Below are 18420 nucleotides of genomic sequence, written 5' to 3' on the forward strand. Positions count from 1 at the left end.
TACATTGAAACGTTCCTATTTCCTGCGCTGTGTCCACGGGCAATTCAGCTCTTTTCAATTATCGGCAATTGCTTTCATTACAAACATCTACCTTGCAATCATAGCGACATCACAAAAGCCAAATATGGGTTGCTGGGACCTGCTTCAAATGCAGGACAGGGTTACACGGGGCTATTCCTTATTTTCTCATTGCTACACATACTCCCACACTCTAACTAGAGTCTTGCTTTATCGTTGCTTTACTTAGATCAGCCAGTACTACTTGGCTCCATCCAGAACCAGTCCACCTACGGGCTGTATCCCGTTTACGATTACAGCCGAAACACCTCTTCCTTAAATATCTCGCAATACCACATATTTTATATAGTATTGGAGGACATTCAAGCAGTGCAGAGTAAGTAGAGTGAGGGGAGTGAACATTTTCTGCTTGTCGGCTGACGGCTAAGAACCAAAGGCTGAACAAATTATGAACAAGAAATTTGTAGTCTCTTATATTGTGATATCTAAATTATTGCCCTATTACTCCTTTCTGCCTCTATTTCATAAGCATTACACCATATCTACGGTCTGCTAGCAATATTTTCGGACCCTCATCTTCATATCACCAAGGATTGCTTTCAATGCCCGTGTTACCAATTCTGAGGCCTTTCAGCCAAGGCGGAAAGATTTATTTATTTCCACCCTGCTAGTACTTTGTATGAAGACTAGAAAAAGCTCAAAGATAATGTTATTCTTATTCTTAAAGGCATTAGTAGCAAGGAAGCAATCCTAAGGTTGAATATAAGTACTCAGGCAGCCGGAGTTAAGGGCAGTGTTTATTTAGTTGTTTATTTCTTGGAGCTGAATGAAGATCAACACCACCACGGGATTATTAGTGGCATAGATAATCCCCCAGTTTCTAGGCCGGTTATAGATGGGGGGCATATTGAGCAAGCCGCACGGTTGTATTTGGCTAGGTCCACTTGTTGCAAGTTTAAAAGTTCCGTCATGGGAGTCCGATGGTTGAATTGCGCCGCTGACCTAAAATAATTAACGTCTCGATGGTTCCCGCATAGGCGAACTTGGTGGCTCTGCTGGGCGATGCGCGGTGATGCCAAATTTTGTCCGATAGAAGACGTATTTGGGACTTGGACGAGACTCAGGTGAGATGAGCAAGCATTCTGCAATTAGGATCCGCAAATTATTGCCGTAACGGGAGGTGCCGTATTCATCTTCCATTTGATCCTCATCCGTACCAACAGTGAGGCCTCCAGTTATGAGCCTAATTGATGCGGAGGATTGATAGCATTGCAGCGCATCCCATTGAACATCCCTCATCTCGCGTATTAAGCAGAGCATGATAAGCCCAGCCTGCCATATGTTGCTGGCAGTACCATAACGAGGATTTATTATTCGGCTTGGTCGATCTACTTCCTGTAGACGTGGGTGTTAATAACATTTTGTACTCTAGAAGCAAGGCGTTGGGGCTGGCCCTTACTGGCTGCCAAGGTCTGACATAGTCACGGAGATCTGCCTCTGGCATATTCAGTTGCTGGATAGGGAAATGCAATTGCTCCTAGAAGGAAGTCAGCCTGATAAAGTATGTGGGTAGCATAATCGTAGAAAGCTAGAAGGGATTGGCAGTTCAATTACAGGAGTCAAGTGATCTGCCGTGCCACGTGTAGCCCACCTCTGCAAATATTGTATGTTTTGTTCCTCTGGAGCTGGAACGTTCCTCGACAGCCCAAAATCGCCAATCTAAACGGCATTTCGTCATTCCTCATGTCACGGTACCTAGCACGGAGCAGCTCACCTTATACGGCGACGTGCTGTCATGATCGTCCTTCATTATTGGCTTCCCGATAAATACTTAAGGATGTGATTATTAGGCCAATCGCACTTCTTGGAGGCTTGGAAACACTCACTATTTTCGGGCTTGATATCAAAGTGACAGATCTGGGGTATGTCCCAGCGTGAACCTTCTGGATCTTCGTTTCCTTGATGCATTACCAAAATGCCTCGAGCCAGGCAATGAAATATGCGCCATAAATCTAACTCTGTAAATCTCCTTTTATCAGCGTCGAACAAGTCACCACCCGGACAATATTCGAGGTAGATTCGATGAACTGCCCCGTTGCTGGGGTCATAGTCCTCTGTGCCCTGACCAGCCTCCTGGGATAGTCCTCGATAAATTTTGACTATATGCTCCGACCTACAGTCTTTAAATCGTTGTAAAAATTGGGCCTCAATTTCGAGCCCTGGATTAGCTAGAGCTTGTTTAACCACTATATCCTTTGGGGTAGCCCGCTGTCTATCTGGGCCTTCGTATGACCACAGTCCGACGATGGCGTATCCACCGTACCCAAGAACTCTCTTCGGGACCCATCCTTCGCCGACGCGGGTCGTCCATCTCTGTTCGCTCAGCAGCCATGGGTCTTGTCCAATTGGGGGCATTTTAGTCTCGTTTGATCAGGCACAGATAAATGCAAATATCGATTGAATTTTCTATAAATTCATGCGAGGAGAACGGGTGCAGAAGACTAGCACTTAACCTGTGACAAAATAGGAAAACAATTGCCAAATGCGGACATAGTAAACAAAGAGCCCGTTATTCTAGACACCTCGAAATATAAAGGCACCATTGATAAGTGGATGGGGGCTGGTATGGAGGTTTCCATTCTTTGTATCCAAAAATATCCGTGTCCAGAATCAAGGCTTAATTTGGCATAAGAAAGGGTTCGCTTTGTATTCTAGGGATGAACGAGGACGCGGTACCTGGTACACCGTAACTAACCCGTCACAGAGCAGCCTTGATCTATACCCGAGAACACGCCGTTAAAAAGTCCACGGGAAATGGAATTGGCTAGTCTGTGACATCTGGCCATTACTCGAGCATCGGTTTGGTGAAGCTGGGAGATAGGTGGAGGAGTGATGCTACTCCTTACTGTAGAGTAGCGATGGCCCCAACATCGTGCCAATAGATGGACCTTGGTGTGCTCATATCACCGTACACCATTTCCCAGCCTTCGAGCAACGACGACCTCAAATAGATGCGGTCCCATAACATTTAAATGGGAGGGATTCCACTCACTCGGTATTATCTCAACCCTCTATTCATATTGCGTGCAAAATTGGATCCTAGGAGGTGGTGTCCCTTTTCAATTTCCTCATAACATTTTCTATCACCCATTTATGCATTTACGAAGCTCTCACTGGACATGGAAGGTTATCGTTCTGAGGGGTTGCAGGCCCCGCGAACATGATGCTCACCGCCTGAGTCACCAATAACGTGGTGAGAACTTGGAAGCTAAATCCAGCACACTCACGAAATACATAAGATTCATGAGCAGTATCGCACAACGAATGTCCTAATATCATACACGAAATATCTACAATTCCCTAAAAATGAGTCATGAGAATGAAGACACGAATTTAACGGTTCTCGTAACCGGTTTCGGTGTACTCGCCCGTCCTCCCTTTTCAAACATGAGGGTCGCTGAACCTCCAAATAGGCGTTCCAAGATATCAAAATCAATCCTTCATGGGAAATCGTATCACAGCTTCCCTCTTCCACAACCCACAAAGGTCAGGGCATCCGGATCATCACCCACCCAGCGCCCTTCAAAGCAGCTTATCATGACCTCCTAAATGTGGTCCCAAAATTGCTTGAGCAAGTTTCTCCAGATATCGTTCTGCACATGGGTTTAGCAGTAGAGCGGGATTATTTTGCGGTTGAGAAAGGAGCGGATAGAGATGGGTATCATCAGTATCCCGATGTTGCGCGAAAGGTATTCACAAAAGTGGAGAATAAGAAGGTCTGGGGGAAGAGTCCTGCGCGGTTAGACTCGTGTCTGGAGTTGGAGAATGTTGTTGGAATGTGGCGGGCGGGTGCGGGAAAGGGGACTGATGTGAGGATGAGTGATGATGTTGGTGCTTATGTTTGTGGGTTTGTGTATTATTTGACTTTGGAGTATTTCTATAGGAAAGGGGAGAAGGAGAAGTCAATTTTGTTTATGCATGTGCCGCCATTGAATGGGGAGGCGGAGATTGAGAAGGGAAAGAGGGTTACGCTGGCTATGATACATGCCATGGCGGAGTGCTCCAGAAAGTAGTTGAACTTGGATGGGGAGATCAGAGGAAAGCCAGGGGCGGGGCACTATAATCAGCAGTTTGCTTGGATGTTATACAACAATGTCTTATGTTCAGTGTCAATTGGAATACATACATCGATGAAGGCTCCAGTCGAAGTACTTATACTTTTCTCAATTAGATGAGCAAAAGGTATCACTCAAAACCCCTCAGGACGTAATCCCAAACCAACTAAGCACAGATGGTTCATCTGTCGGTACAAAATGGCCAACCCCTTGCGCCGAGTACGCCTCCATCTTCGACCCATCACCAAAAATCATCCTCGTGTACCCAGGCTTGGGTGTATTAGTGACATTCTTCGTGAACTCGACGCCCAAAACCGCAGACCATTCCTTAACCTGCTCAATCAGAGATTGATATTTGATGATGTTATCAGCAGTCCCGTGCCAGAGCTGCATACGTGGATAGGTGCCATTGTAGCCAGGATACCCAGCTCTGACCATTGATGCCCATTTCTCCGGCGTATATATGTGCTGTCCATTGGCGCAGGCGGGATCAGCACTCTGAGGACTAGAGCCAGGGGATCCAGCTAGACATCCGTATGCCATGCCAGAAAACCCGGAGCCAGCCGCGAAGACATCGGGATATGCACCGCAGAGGACGTTTGTCATGATAGCGCCTGAGGACGAGCCGGTTGCGAAAACCCTCGTGGGGTCGGCGTTGTATTTACTAATCGTGTACTTCACCATATTGACGATTGAAAGGGAGTCGGAACCCCCGTTATGCGTTAACGTTGCGTTTGTAGCTGCATCCCAGCAGTTGTTGTCGTGGGTTGCGCTGGGGACGATCATGATATATCCGTGGGTGTCGGCTAGGGCAGGGAGCTTGTTCATGTTGAAGTAGGTAGTTGCTGTACCTCCGCAATAGTGCATCTATACTGAGCCTTAGCGCTGAACAGTTTTGCGGGATCCATATATGAGAGATAACTCACCGAGACAATAATAGCTGGGTTTGCAGGTAGCTTATCTGGGACATATATATACATTTGGGCATTCCCAGGATTGGTGCCAAAGTCTGTCACTCTGGTAAGACTAGCAGCTAAAACTGTCGAAGATAATGAACTAATAGCCGCAAGGCCACAAGCTGCAAATGTGGAGAAATGCATGATGAGGGAGCTTGAGAAAACGAGTTAATCCACGGAGAGACAGCAAAATAGGATAGGCAATGGCATAAAAATTGAGACATGATCTCTACACTTATGGAGAGAGCAAGATTACCATAGTAAGAAGCGCTCTAATCAACATTCTTGATTTCTTGTAGAACAATCTCCCGTATATATTGGTAACACTACCGACCTAGGTGCCGAAACCAGGCTCAATTAGCCTAAGACCCAGGCCGCGCAATTAGAAAAATGCTCTATTGTTTCTCCATAACTCTCAGTCCAATCAGTGCATAGCAAGCACCGGAGCGGCTTTTTTAAGTACCGCTGTTGAATACCGGTTTGAGGGGGGTATTTACTACCCCCTTTTTTGCAAGATTTCGGTAGCCCTGATGATGGCCCACATGGAGTTAATTCAACATCGTGTTATAGTGCTGGGTAATGTCTGCATGGGGAACTGATATCCTCATTGATAGGTAGAGTTGCTCTATTTCTTAGGTACCAGGAATCCTTTGGAAAACGGTTTCCGGTTCTTTCTTCGGTTCTTCCCCGTCTGACCTCGCATCCAAGCATCTTTGATGTTTCGGGATTGCGAGGATGCTCTTGGAGCTAACTGTACATTGCGGGCCTTTGTTATTCTGTACATTGTGGACCCGATTCGACGATCCTTTGGCATCTTTTCAACTAGGTCCGTGAATTTTATTCTTTTTGCTTGAGGTTGCACCTCCTGAGACCGCGGCGCGGTCGAGATATCGTCGTCTTCTAGGAGTTCAAGGGGAAGAAGGCCTGCGAGGTCGTCGGGTTGGCGAGACTTAAGTGGCGGACGGGAGCTAGTATCTATGGATTGGGGATGCTCTTCCTCGTCCTCGTCCTCGTCACCCTCTTCCTCGTCCTCCTCTTCCTGTTCTAGCTCTTCTCGGCCTACATCATCTTCACCATGGTGCGTATCTTCCTCCTCTGGCGATTCGTCCTCATCGCCTTCACTAAGACCCTCATCTGCCTCAACGTGCGAAGTGGGTTCGTCGTTTCCACCATCTGAGTCCTCCTCCAGCGCACCCTGTTCATCCACTACGACTTCGTCCGAGCCGCTGAGCTCTGACGCCGGAATGGGAGCCATGGCAGGTATCTCCACCACGGGGCGAGAACTTTTAGTGCGTATCTCCAAATCCGCTTTAGTTGGTTCCTGCCTCTCAATCTTTCTTTTCTTGGAGGCACTGGACCTATAGCTATCGTCCTCAATACTGCCAGATCCGGCGATCACCCTAGGTTTCCTTTTCGGTGTTCGCACTCGTGGGCTTTGAGAGTTCCCAAGATCAGCAGCATCGCGGGTTTTGTTCGCCGGCAGATCGCCGCTCTGTAGGCGTGTCACAACCACTATACTAAGTTAGCAATGGAGCTCAAGTATGCAAATATGGACTTTAAGCTTAGTATAGCTTCCGTCCCAAATATCAGGTGTAAGAAAAGACGTAGAGATTGAACGGAGACGAGGTAGAGGGCGACTAACTTGGATCGACGACGACGACGGGGCTCAACTGAAGCGTAGAATCTTCCTGTGTTTCAGCTGGTGGGACGTAGAGCAAATTCTTCGCCGATTTGAGAACCCTGGATAACATGAGGTAATACAATTCGTAGTATGATCTTCACTTAGAAGCTGTGGTGGGGAGGTCGTAGTTAGCAATTCGGGTAATGATATTTTTCAAGACAAAATCGGCAGAATCTGCGAAAGTTTAGCTGGCGATCCTTCACCGCCTACTCTTGACAACCTCCAACTCCATCAATCATCACTTATGCCTACGATAGTCCATTGATTGGCCTGTTTCTAATACATTTATTCTGTACTTATATCTCATTGATGATGTCTTTTGAGTTTTACCCTTCAACCACGCAATAATACAAGGACGCAAGCAAAATATATGTAAACAATGATCCCCAGAAGACTAGTCCCCGTGCTCCAGAAATGCCAAAGACAACTGGGGTCACGGAATATACATTCAACACCTCGATGCAATGCCGCCTACTCTCCAACCGTCCGTAAAATTCGCAATGGCCAGAGTAATCAACGAGCCGCCGCTGCGCCCAGGCAAAACCTCAGCGTGGACGAAGCACTACCACCAATCACGATGCTCAGTGTCGCCAAAAAGTCAGGTGTCATTGATATAGAACCTGAGAAAGCTCTTGAATTTCTCCGTGAATACACTAAAGCCTCTGCATCCTCAACTGGTGATTGGGAGCAGAAATTATGTGCTGGTAAATTATCTTTCATCCCTATTCTATCTACTATACGAGGTTCTAACATGTTTCTCAGAACATGGGGTTACACCTTTCGCCCTATCCATCCTATCTGGAATCCTCAGACGCTGCCGTGCACACCCGCAGAAGATTTTAGCAAAACGACTCATGCTCTCCGCCTCAAAACTCGGTGAAAAGTCCGCAACTTTTGAACTTGTCCTCTCAGCAATCAAGGCCGATGGTCTGCGTGGGAATGAAGTACAAGCACCCCTCCAACGTCTAAATCAGCTAGCAAAGACCGACAATGAGCCACTGGCCATGACGCTCCTGGGCAAAGTCCTCATGGCTCAAGGAAGAGAAAGAGAAGCCCTTGAATGGCTGCGTAAAGCCACTCAGCCTCCTACCGGGAACATAGATTTTGACGGCGCTGGAGCAGCGCTTGTTGATGAAGGCCGGGCCCTTTTAAAACTTGAGAAACTTGTAGCGGCGAATGCGGTGTTTAAACAAGCGGCTCTAGAGCTTGATGAGCCGGAGGCTTATCTTCATCTCTCAAACTTCCAGGAGCCTGGCTCGCAAACTCAAACGGAGTATTTGATGAAAGCTGCAAGCTCGGGAGTTGTGGAAGCGTGGTATAAACTTGGCGAGCATGAATTCCAAAAGATTACGAAAAGTGAGCTGAAGCCGGAGAAGATAGGCGATTTTGGCATGGCAAGGGAATGGTTTCAGCTTGCTGCCGATGGTGGCTCGGGTTCGGCTATGTTGTATATGGCCCAGATGTTGAGGGTTGTGGGAATGGGCGAGGACGGGTTGCTCTGGGTGGAGAGAGCGTTGGATGTGCCTGATGTGGCAGACCTGGCGAGGGGAATGAAGGAGCAGTGGGAGAGCAGGGAATTTAATTTGTATGATATAAGTCAAGCACAGGGATAATTTGTTTTCCGTGCGACCGCGAGCAGTCCCAGAATGTTAGACCTGCTCTTAGCCAGTGTTCTATTGGAAAGCAAGCTTCCAACATGAAGTTCGAGTGTTGTCATATGGTGCGATGAGAGAATTCGTAATGTATTTCATAGGGCTTGAATTATTGGTTATTGCAGACGAGGAATCAAGCATGCCCCGCGCGAGAGTTTAAGTAATTGGTCCATGTGTGAGGTTACACGCAGTACAGAGGAAATGGATGAGAGCGAGCGGCCGGCGACGCAAGGGATGAAGAATCGGGGTTACGTTGTGAGACAGAAGAATGATGGAACGCGAATAAAGAACGTTCGTGTCTGCATTTATGCGCCTCTCCTAACTCCGACGCATAATTACTCGAGAGACACCGAGTATGGGATTGGGAGATTCTCCATTTCTTCGCCCTTTGTAAATGATCCGGTATGCAGTCAGGCCATGCCCAAACACCAAACTCCCAAACTCCTAACGCAAAACCAGCCACTGCTGGAAATTTCAACCAGTCCTTCCTTCCAATCGTTATCCCCTCCTAATCATCACTCTTCTTCCGCCTTCCCTTCCCTTTCTTAGGCTTCTTGGGCTCTTCCTCACTGCTCTCACTCCCCTCCGTCTTCTCTCCCTTCCGCTTCTTCGCTTCTCCGCCCGCGCCCTCCTGATTGTCACTAACGCGTCCCACAATATCCGCAAGAAAATCAAATTGCTCCGGGCTTCCAAGGACAACCTGCTTTAGATGTTGCGCAGTAACCCTCTTGCCGCCTTTCTCTTTGGCCTTTTCCGCGGCGCCGCTTACTAACGAAATCATGAAGAGTTCTAGGGCTTTTGAGACTGCAACGGGTGTGACCTGTGCTACCTTGCCCACTTCTTCATCTGCTTGCATGATGCGTTTTATGCGTGCGACTGGGAACTTTGTCTTGATTTCGATGTTGTGCGGGTTGGGGTCTTTGTACGCCTGTTGTGATGCGGATTGAGAGGATGAGGAAGACGCAGCGGCTTGTCCTTGGTTTTGACCACGCAGCTGGCGCGGTCCTCGAGAAGACATGTTGTGAGCAGCAGCGTAATCTGCTTCGGCGGGGGCGTAGGGGGAGTAGATGTTGTTGGACTTGGAAGGCGGTTGGTGGTGGAGGGTCGAGCGAGATTGCGCTGTGGTTTGAGGAGGATTGAAGGAATGCGAGGGTGGAAGTGTAGGAATTGGGGGCATATATTGTGTCCCGCCGTATGAATCTCCAAACTCGTTGCTCCGGGCTGAAAAGGCGGCGGTTTGCTGGTTGGCTTGGTATGCGTTTCGACCCTGACTATGCGCCTGTGGAGGAACGGAATTGAACGCGGGAATGACGGGCGAGCGCGGCGTGTAGCTGCTAGACTGCGAAGTGGGTTGATATTGTTGCAGCTGCGATGTTTGGTAGGACTGCTGATTTACATGCGGATGTGGTGGGAGCTGTTTTGAAGGTGATGCCAACAAGCCTGAAAGGTCTGGGGATTGCGGCGCATATGTACTATCCATTGTTCCTTTTTTTTGTTCGGTTTCGGTTTTTGGCTGGTGGAGGAGCTAGCGGTGTCGGTGGGCGGTATGCAAGGCTAATGCAGCCGGTGGTGGTAGACCCAGCTCAAGGCAAACCTGGCGCGTTGCTGTTGCTGCTCTGAAGACGCAGGAAATATCAGGATCTTGAAGATGCAACTGAAGCTGAAGATGTATCTGCGAAAAGCACAGCGATACGTACAGTACACTGCGTCCACCGCGACGATACACAACAACCCCTCCACGCCGCGCCGCGCGAGCAGGGCGGGGGTCGTGATTGGCTCGCCGGGGTCAAGAGCGTCGCTATGGAGCTTATCTGAATCCGGCAAATCCCCAGCCGCAGGGTGCACGTGATGCGGAAATAACGACGTCAGGCTGCTGAGTCAGCAGCACCTCGAAGTTGGATCGACTAGGCGTGGTCACGTGGGTGGTTGACGATGGATGGATCGAGTCTCACGCAGTAGCGAGATTCGGTTTTGCGCCCGAGCGAGAGGGGGAGAAGAGGGGGAAAAGACCGCCGTATTTGTACCGAGCCTGCCGTCGACGCCTCGGAGGGCGCTACGCTGCTTGCGGCCTTAGCGTGTGCGCAGCCCAACGACTAGGGACTTGTCACGCGTCACGACTCTCCATTCCAAACGGGAGTGGTGCCTGGCTGCCTCGTCTCATCAGGCAGCGCTACATAGGGCTGGCGGGATTCGAGTTCTTCAATTTCATCTTCTCTTGGTCTTCCAGTCAACTGCTCCTCTACCCCTTAAACTCCTCCAACACAGAAATGCCACCTACACGCACATGAAATATCGAGGTTTAGTGTCCTCGATTCCTGGCTTTGCTTGACGCTGCGGCAGTATTGGTATTATGCGCTGTTCGCGAGCATCGAAAACAACAGCCTCTCGAGAGTGTTTCAACAGAAGAGTCTACCTCGGCATGAGCATCCTCAATGCAAGCGCAGCTAGGTCTCGTTCCGTCGGCTTCATTTGCGCATCCTGCCTTTCTCTGTATATTCCTCTTGGCTTGAGGAATCCATTATGACAAGGAGCATAGTATGACTAGCCTATACTTCTTCCACACAGGGTGGGATAGCGGCTCTAGCTGAAGCAAGGCTGACTGAACTGTGTTGTCTCCGCAGTGGGTGAAAATTCTCGACGTGAGAGACGGATGTTGAGTGATGATAACAAAGAGCCTACCCGAGATCACGAGTTGCATTCATCGCAGCTGTCCGGGTCCGAAGCCTCGCACTGCACTCCGCGACGGTTCCTGCTTGGACAGTGTGGTCAGTGAGGGAAGTAAACTTGATCTAATCTGACAACATCCACCCTCGAACGAAGCCAGCGCTCCGTCAATTCCAGCCAAGCTACTTTTGTCAATTTGCTTGCTCGATTGGAGCATTCACGACTCCACCTATTTCGAGTACCAAACACAGGCAGGAGGACAGACCGTTGCTTATACGAAAGGCACATGGATACCACTCATCCGTATACCTTGCAGGAGTAGTTTATCAGGATTTGTGCGGTTCCAAAAGTAGAATTCGTGAACGAAGAAAATATATGGAGTTTGATTGATAGAGCGGTTACGGAAGTAGAGAGCATTTGCAATTCAATAGTGACTGGAAGATACAGAAATGCCATTTTATTTTTCAAGTTGCGTAAGATATACTCCGGAGATATAAAATAACTTTTGAATCTAGCGCCAGAAAATGTTATACAGTCCCTTACTAGCCACGCATACTATCTATCTACAAGTTTAATCTATGAGAATGGAGGCAACCAGAAAGGATATCCACCGTTCTTGATTCTGAATACACTGAGCAAGAAGCTGTACATAACGAAAATAATGCTACCCCAGATTATGACAGCGACTTGTTGTGATTTAGGATCTGCTATGCGTGGTACCTTGAGGGCGAGCGAAATGGTCGCGAAGGAAAGTAGGCCATCTGCAAATTACACGTTAGCGCGTCATCTCTATAAGACATCGCATACATACACATAGCTGCGACGATCTGTGTCTCCAGACCGTACTGGTTTTGGAAACCGCCCGCAAAATAGCTGACGCCCCCGCGTCCGTCGCCCGCAACGTATGGGACCTTTCGGATGTGATTGTACATATGTCCACTGGTGAAGAGTAGGATAGATATTAAGCTGATTGCGGCCCAGACATTACGGTTCTGAATGACCGGTAGCACATAGGGCCAAGCGACGCTTATGAAAGTGACCGTGCCTAATAGAGTCGTGGTAATTGCGAATCCACGCACCCAGTTGATTGGTCTTTGAATCGGGGGGTGGGGTCGATCGTGAAGCTGGCGAGATATCCAGTCGTGGATTTGCTCCGCAGATTGAGGCCTGATGAGATTAGTCCACAAGCTCGGAAACATCATTCTTTCTTCCTTGGGAATAGATGCATACCCATTGACGAAGTCATATCGCACGGGGCCAATATCTGCCACGGCATGAGGGCCAGTTGTTGGTTGGAAGAGCAAGAGAACCGGGGCGGTTTGAAGACCGAGCTATACAAGTGTTGATTAGCATCAGCAAAATCTAGAGGCATATACGCTAGGACTAACTGATTGGAAGGTGTTTTTGCCATCCATAAAGTCCAATGTCGCAAACAAAAGGCGTGACTCTCCCTTCTTGTCGCCTTTGGTCCAGCCTCTAGACAACAAGTCCCATTCTGGCTGGAACTCACGACAAAGCACACATCCAAATCGGGATTCCAGGGCTGTTAGCAATACAGCAACCGAATAGTCTCTAGGGGCGGCTGTCAATTGGCCATAAAGCGGATCGTCGAGCTTCAATGGAGTCGATACGAGAGCTTTGGCATGGAATTTGTCGAATCTATCAACAGTTTTCTTGGCCGCAAAAGCAGCAGTGGGCAGTAAAGCCAGAACAATGCTGCGAAAGAAATGCATCGTGAGATGCGTGAAAGCGAACCTTTGGAGGACAGGTCGCCGGTTGGGAGAAGAGAATCGTGAGGATTAACGAGTATGAGGTGTCGGAGCTGTCGATAAGTGTCCTCTCGGTCATCCAGGAACAAGTTCTTGCCTCAGGTATCAGGCATAAAGCGGGAATCGCTGGTGGGCCCGGTGGGCTTGGCATGTCGCTAGGCTCTTTTCGGCTGTTTATTGACTTCATCGATTGAAGACCGCGTCGTCTCCAAGCGTCTACATATCTTGCCATAACTTAGCAGATAAGTTAATCCCCAGACATCGCTATGGATTCATCTACATTTTGTAATGACGATGAACATATTGATACTGTAGGTTGCCCTATCTTGACGCACTAATGGCTGCTAATTAGAGCAGCATCTGTCCAAATCACAATGCCTTGAAATGTCATACCAAGAAGCCTTATCCAACACCAACCTCGTTGTCAAGGATGAGGGTGCCCGCCGGTTAAGGTTACGAATCCTTATGCTGGAGAACGAGAACGACGATCTGCACGAACAGCTCGCAGTTGGGGACGATCGGGCTGATTTGTTGGAACAAAATAGCGAGGAGTTGCGAGCCCAGCTAGAGCACACACAAGAGGAAGCCCGCCGGCGAGAAACCGAACTGCGAACTCAGACAAGAGAGGTGAACAATTTACGGGTATGCTATGGTTCTCTGGCCTCATCGCATGATTTAACAATCTTTAGGCGGAGGTGGCCTCAATGAATGGCGTTACTATGGATAGCACAAAATTATTGACGGAGAAGTTATCACTTGCTCGGGAACTTGCGACATTGAAGCCAGAACTCGAGCACCTCCGTTCACAAACCACCTATCAGCAGACCATTTTATCCGAAAAGCTGGCACTGCAGCGACAGGTCAGTACGCTAGAGGTAGAGCTCGAGACCGAGAAACGAGCTACGAAGCGTGCGGCCCAGAAAAATGACAACAGCGAGAAGGAGGCGGAGCTCCATCATCAGTTGGATGCACTCCACAAGGACCTGGCACGGGAGAAAAAAGAAGGGGTGAAAGCTCTCAAGGAGCAAGAAAAGGAGCTAAAAGCCTACGAGGCCCGCCAGTCGGTTTTAGAATGCAAGTTAGAGGAAACAAAAACAAAATTACGCGCTGCAAAGGAGCAACTCAAAGAATCCCAGACCGAGCTTAGCCATATTCGCACAGAAGCTACAAAAACAGCCAGTCTTCTAGCCAAGGCAGAGGCACAAGCAAGAAAGCCCCGGAAGAGGAGCGTTTTGGAAATAAGCACAGATCAAACCATTGGGACACCCGATGGAGCGACTATGGGTGGGAAGCGGTCAGGCCTAAAGAGAGGAAGGATGGATCAGACTATGGTTGGGGAAAAGTCGATGTTCTCAATTACCCCATTCTTGAATCGCACCCTCAGTATGGCTCCTGAAGCCTCCACCGAAGCTCCCAAGCCTAAGATTATAGAAGATGACGAGCAAGAGGAAGATGGACATGGGGAAGAAGAGAAGGCACCCGACGTGGAAGCCCCAATAGAGGCACAAAACTCGCATCATGACGTCTTGTCACCCACACCTGTGCCTCAACCCAAGGCTAAGAGAAAGATTGGCAAGAAGACCGCAGAAAGTAACAAGAACGCTCTTGAGGAGGCAAATCACAATGTCCAGGCGAATAAACCCGGTCCGAAGAAGGTACAGAGATTGAGCAAGTTGGCCGAAATAACCGAGGAAGACGTTGATGAGAATGAACAAGCTGCCCCAAGTGCCTCTGTATCCCAAAAGCCTACCATCAAGGCGACGGCTGCGGCAAAAGCGGCCAAGCCGAAACGATCGAAAGTGCAACTAAAGGATACGGAAGTCAAAGATGAAGAACCCAAAAAGAAGAGAAAAAAGTTACTTGGGGCAACGCTCTTTGATGAAGATGATGCTGAAGCTACGAAGCGACCAGCAAAAGTTTCACTTGGCCGCCCAAGATTGTTAGGAAAGAGTACCGGGGACGTACTTGGTGCTCCCAAAGGCGAAATGCCCGCATTTTCACCGTTAAAGAAGGATCGAAGAGGAGCAGGAGCAAGTTTTCTTGCTTGATGATCGAGATTGAGATTGAAATTAAAGGGCCTAGGCAAAGCATATGGAAGGCGTTAGTTGCATGTAAATAGGCGCTGGATTGGGTACTGTGAGCATTGTATGATTGTTGGGCGTTTGACATTTGTATTACGGTTAGTCGGTAACAATGAACACTAAGATGAATTACATGTTGTTCCTCTACACGAATCGAAATTTGGCCATTAACAATATGTGTCTATTCTTAAACCGTGATATATACTTATAGGTGCAGTGCATACAATGCAAAGGATAATTCGACCCATCCTCTCTATGAGATTGGCGCTCCAATAGATCAACATTTTGTAGATGTACTCCAGTACTAAATCTCCTGATATACCCTCTGTATATACGTAGTATTCTCCGCGTATTAATAATCAAGAAACAGCAAAATGAGAATCATATTAATAAAGCCCAGTGTAGGCGCCCTAATGGGGAGTAGATAAGAGCAAGGGTTTTATTTTTTCCTTCTTCTGTTTAAGCTTTGATATCACTCCCTAGGTAGTTTATAAGATATTGTTATCAGATGAATTTTAAGAAAAATAAGAAAGATAATTACTTGAGGAAATTTACCTCTAGAGCTTAATTCCTTATGTGACCAACTCTAATAGTGGAAGGGCGGAATTCTTTATTATAATATCTTGTCCATTGTGGTGTTTAGGACTACTAGTACTAGGAGGAACTCGAGGTTTGGAGGAAGATGGTGGCTATTACAGTCATGGGAAGTGGGCGGATACTCTACGTACTTATTGCACAGTGCCAAACAAAGAGTACAGCAGAAGCAGAAGAGATGTCCCAGCCCAGAGTGACATGATTAAGGGAAGATATGTACATATGCTTCGAAGCCATTGCCATTACTGCATCACTAAGATTTATCTTTGTGCCGACGTGTTGAACAGGGTATAATAAATTTATTTACACGATATTACTTGACTAACTACGTAGAGAATACGTTATTAGATGACAGATAAAAAGATTATCAGATCTCGAGTCCATATTAACCACAAATTCACAATTAATTAGTCGGATTTTGGCTGAAAATTTAGTGACGACACTAACGATGTAAATTCAAACGTTTAGAAGCCATACCTTGTCAACCTTGTCAACCTTGTCCAGGGGAGTGGTATTTCCTGCTTCGACGGCTGGTTGCCTATTAACCCACTCCTTTACTATACCTACATAGTCTTCCGGTCCATAAGGCTCGAATACCTCCTTCAGAAAGCCTGCTTTCCGTCTTGACCTCAACCCCAGATCTACAAGCAGCATATCAAGGTACGGCATCGCATCAAACGCAAAATCAGGAATCGTGGCACCAAACCCGCCCGGAGTCCGCCACTTTCCGAAGCGGTTGTGGAGCCTGGCGGAATACCGGACTGAGGCGATCTGCTTAGCTGGTTCGGTTGCAGCGTCCGTTGCTTGGGAGGTGGGATTTGCCGCCAAGATGGAGGCTGAAGATGCAAGAGGGGAGACCTTCCCGTCGAAATAAGCAGTTATCCATAGTGCCTGTGTCTGCGCTACTATAGAAGTTGTTATCGTCATTAGATTGCCCGCAAAGGCGATATCATGCGCTGCCAGTAGCTCCGCGTCCGTAGGCACCATGAAGCGGTATAGGTTTAACGCCGACAGGCTTTCCTCATTTTGGATTGCGGGGTCGGCGCTGGATAGGGGCTTGAACATTTTGTTCGGCTCGGGTTGGTCCTTCAACCGTGGGTATCTAGATAGGATCTCGGCATCAGCGCGGGCTGTTAGGGATGCTTGCTCCGCTTTGCTGTTGCTATTGCTCTTGCTCGATGGGAGGCCCAATTGGGCTTCCAGGCCGGGGGGGAGGAATTTTATCGAAGTGGTGCGTTTCCAGCCAGTAGCAAGGATGAGCGCATCTGTGTCGAGGATCTCGTCAGATGAGAGATGAACCTTCCCCTTCGAAAGCTGTGTAATGTCTGCAACATGAACCTTCACGTTGCCGCGCTTTACTAACTCAAAGAAATCGGTTTCGTAGTTGAGGATGCCCAGGCCCGTAGCGATCCAGAATGGAGAAATCCAGGGCTTGAGTTTTGCGGTGTCGTGGTGAGAATCATAGTTGTTCAGCGTTATCAAGTCACCACGAAGAATTGCCCAGAAGCGATCCACGAAGAAGCGCCCAATAGCGGTGCCGTGGAAGAAGCGACGGACCGGCCCGTAGCCATCAGCGTCGGCCCAGACGCAGGGAGAAAGCCAAGTTAGGAATCGAGTATGGATGAGTTTCTCGAGCCACTTCTTAAGAGGAGTGACATATGGAGGTGCCATCCAGCAGGGGCCGTGTCCGGATGCTGTAATTTTGCTTTGGTTAGAATGCTACACACATCGATTTTGACGAAACCGTCCCGTCATACCTCTAATCACCCAGTTGACCTTGATGCCTTTCGACCCATACGCATACACTGCATCCCAACCGGACTTAGTAGACCCTAAAACCGTAACCAACTTGGTCGTCTCCAGCGTTTCGACGTGTTGCAACATGTCCTTGCTATGGAATAATGGCACCCCAAACGACTCCTGCCCCTCCAAAGTTGGCAGGAATGCCTCCGATGCCACGCCCGTTGCAACAACTAATTTCCTCGCCAATATCGAGCCCGGCCGGTGGTTTATCCTCAACAGCCATCCCCCCTCCACTCCGCGCTCGGCAGTTTCTACCTTGGAGTTGAGCCGTACCTGCTGTAGCACGCCGAAATGCTCTGCATACTTCGTTAGATAGTCATGCAGCACTTTCCCCGGAATGTGCTGCCCGGGCTTGACGCCCCAGGTCTCCTCATCCATAGGGAAGTCACTGTACTCGTAGGTGCCGAGCATGTTGTTGGACACGAGACTTGGGTAGAGTCGGTGGTCAGCCCATACCCCGCCCACGGAGGACTCAGCCTCGAGGATGATGAGTTTAGCATCAGGATGGACTTCGAGATATGTCTTTGCAGCGGCGAGGCCGTACCATCCTATGCGCCGTGGATGGTCAGCACCCGGTGGAATGGATCCTGGGAAGGGGGACGGAGCACAACAGCAACACCAACTTACCAGCACCGATAACGACCAGATCAGCATTCTCAACAGGCGCTGCCATTGCTATGTCCACCTCTTTACACCTCTGGGAACTGAGGCAAACAAATATGCGTGAAAGGCTCCAAACAACAATGAAACCGTTCACGACCTACCTGGGAGCAATTGATCTACAGACTTCGTAGTGTGGGGGTGAACTTTTCACCCATGTGCAGGAGTTAATGTAACCCTATGCTTGTTTCGTAGAGCAAAACTCCAGACCCCCAGACCAACACCCATGCCGTCACCTTGTTACCTTCTACTTGCATCGGCCTGCTGGAACCAGAAGAAGGCAAAACAATATATTTATACGTGAGGTCAGACTGGGGCGGCGCCGTCGAAGGCTAATAATAGGGCCCTTGCACATGTATGTACTAGCAAATTACAAGGGTTAAGCTACTGGAAACGCTTAACGACCGCACTAGACTTCGAGGAGCTC

At 48.6% G+C, this 18420-nt stretch overlaps 9 protein-coding genes across 9 annotated transcripts; 3 read left to right on the forward strand and 6 right to left on the reverse strand.

The window, feature by feature from the left end:
* Positions 1–1029: 1029 nt before the first annotated feature.
* On the reverse strand, positions 1030–2433 carry BP5553_04884 (uncharacterized protein; the record flags this gene model as incomplete). The annotated part of the gene is made up of 4 exons (XM_032013507.1): positions 1030–1413; positions 1478–1555; positions 1793–1848; positions 1905–2433. 4 exons carry the CDS (start codon positions 2431–2433, stop codon positions 1030–1032), a joined length of 1047 nt encoding a protein of 348 aa, XP_031870107.1.
* A 951-nt stretch (positions 2434–3384) lies between these two features.
* BP5553_04885 (Pyrrolidone carboxyl peptidase (Pyroglutamate aminopeptidase)) lies at positions 3385–4091 on the forward strand (the record flags this gene model as incomplete). Its single annotated transcript, XM_032013508.1, has 2 exons — positions 3385–3438; positions 3492–4091. The coding sequence occupies 2 exons, from the start codon at positions 3385–3387 to the stop codon at positions 4089–4091; spliced, it is 654 nt and encodes a 217-aa protein (XP_031870108.1).
* A 186-nt stretch (positions 4092–4277) lies between these two features.
* Positions 4278–5233, reverse strand: BP5553_04886 (Feruloyl esterase B; the record flags this gene model as incomplete). The annotated part of the gene is made up of 2 exons (XM_032013509.1): positions 4278–5000; positions 5060–5233. 2 exons carry the CDS (start codon positions 5231–5233, stop codon positions 4278–4280), a joined length of 897 nt encoding a protein of 298 aa, XP_031870109.1.
* Positions 5234–5714: 481 nt separating this feature from the next.
* BP5553_04887 (uncharacterized protein) lies at positions 5715–6840 on the reverse strand (the record flags this gene model as incomplete). The annotated part of the gene is made up of 2 exons (XM_032013510.1): positions 5715–6601; positions 6732–6840. The coding sequence occupies 2 exons, from the start codon at positions 6838–6840 to the stop codon at positions 5715–5717; spliced, it is 996 nt and encodes a 331-aa protein (XP_031870110.1).
* A 309-nt stretch (positions 6841–7149) lies between these two features.
* Positions 7150–8383, forward strand: BP5553_04888 (uncharacterized protein; the record flags this gene model as incomplete). The annotated part of the gene is made up of 2 exons (XM_032013511.1): positions 7150–7474; positions 7533–8383. 2 exons carry the CDS (start codon positions 7150–7152, stop codon positions 8381–8383), a joined length of 1176 nt encoding a protein of 391 aa, XP_031870111.1.
* Positions 8384–8930: 547 nt separating this feature from the next.
* BP5553_04889 (Uncharacterized protein) lies at positions 8931–9902 on the reverse strand (the record flags this gene model as incomplete). The annotated part of the gene is made up of 1 exon (XM_032013512.1): positions 8931–9902. One exon carries the CDS (start codon positions 9900–9902, stop codon positions 8931–8933), a length of 972 nt encoding a protein of 323 aa, XP_031870112.1.
* A 1760-nt stretch (positions 9903–11662) lies between these two features.
* On the reverse strand, positions 11663–12819 carry BP5553_04890 (Oligosaccharyl transferase; the record flags this gene model as incomplete). The annotated part of the gene is made up of 4 exons (XM_032013513.1): positions 11663–11847; positions 11898–12253; positions 12317–12417; positions 12475–12819. 4 exons carry the CDS (start codon positions 12817–12819, stop codon positions 11663–11665), a joined length of 987 nt encoding a protein of 328 aa, XP_031870113.1.
* Positions 12820–13121: 302 nt separating this feature from the next.
* BP5553_04891 (uncharacterized protein) lies at positions 13122–14903 on the forward strand (the record flags this gene model as incomplete). The annotated part of the gene is made up of 3 exons (XM_032013514.1): positions 13122–13166; positions 13213–13497; positions 13545–14903. 3 exons carry the CDS (start codon positions 13122–13124, stop codon positions 14901–14903), a joined length of 1689 nt encoding a protein of 562 aa, XP_031870114.1.
* A 1083-nt stretch (positions 14904–15986) lies between these two features.
* Positions 15987–18006, reverse strand: BP5553_04892 (Uncharacterized protein; the record flags this gene model as incomplete). Its single annotated transcript, XM_032013515.1, has 3 exons — positions 15987–17224; positions 17288–17881; positions 17961–18006. The coding sequence occupies 3 exons, from the start codon at positions 18004–18006 to the stop codon at positions 15987–15989; spliced, it is 1878 nt and encodes a 625-aa protein (XP_031870115.1).
* Between the last annotated feature and the right edge of the window lie 414 nt (positions 18007–18420).

Source organism: Venustampulla echinocandica (genome assembly GCF_003357145.1).
Source record: "Venustampulla echinocandica strain BP 5553 chromosome Unknown scaffold_2, whole genome shotgun sequence".
Taxonomy (NCBI): domain Eukaryota; kingdom Fungi; phylum Ascomycota; class Leotiomycetes; order Helotiales; family Pleuroascaceae; genus Venustampulla; species Venustampulla echinocandica.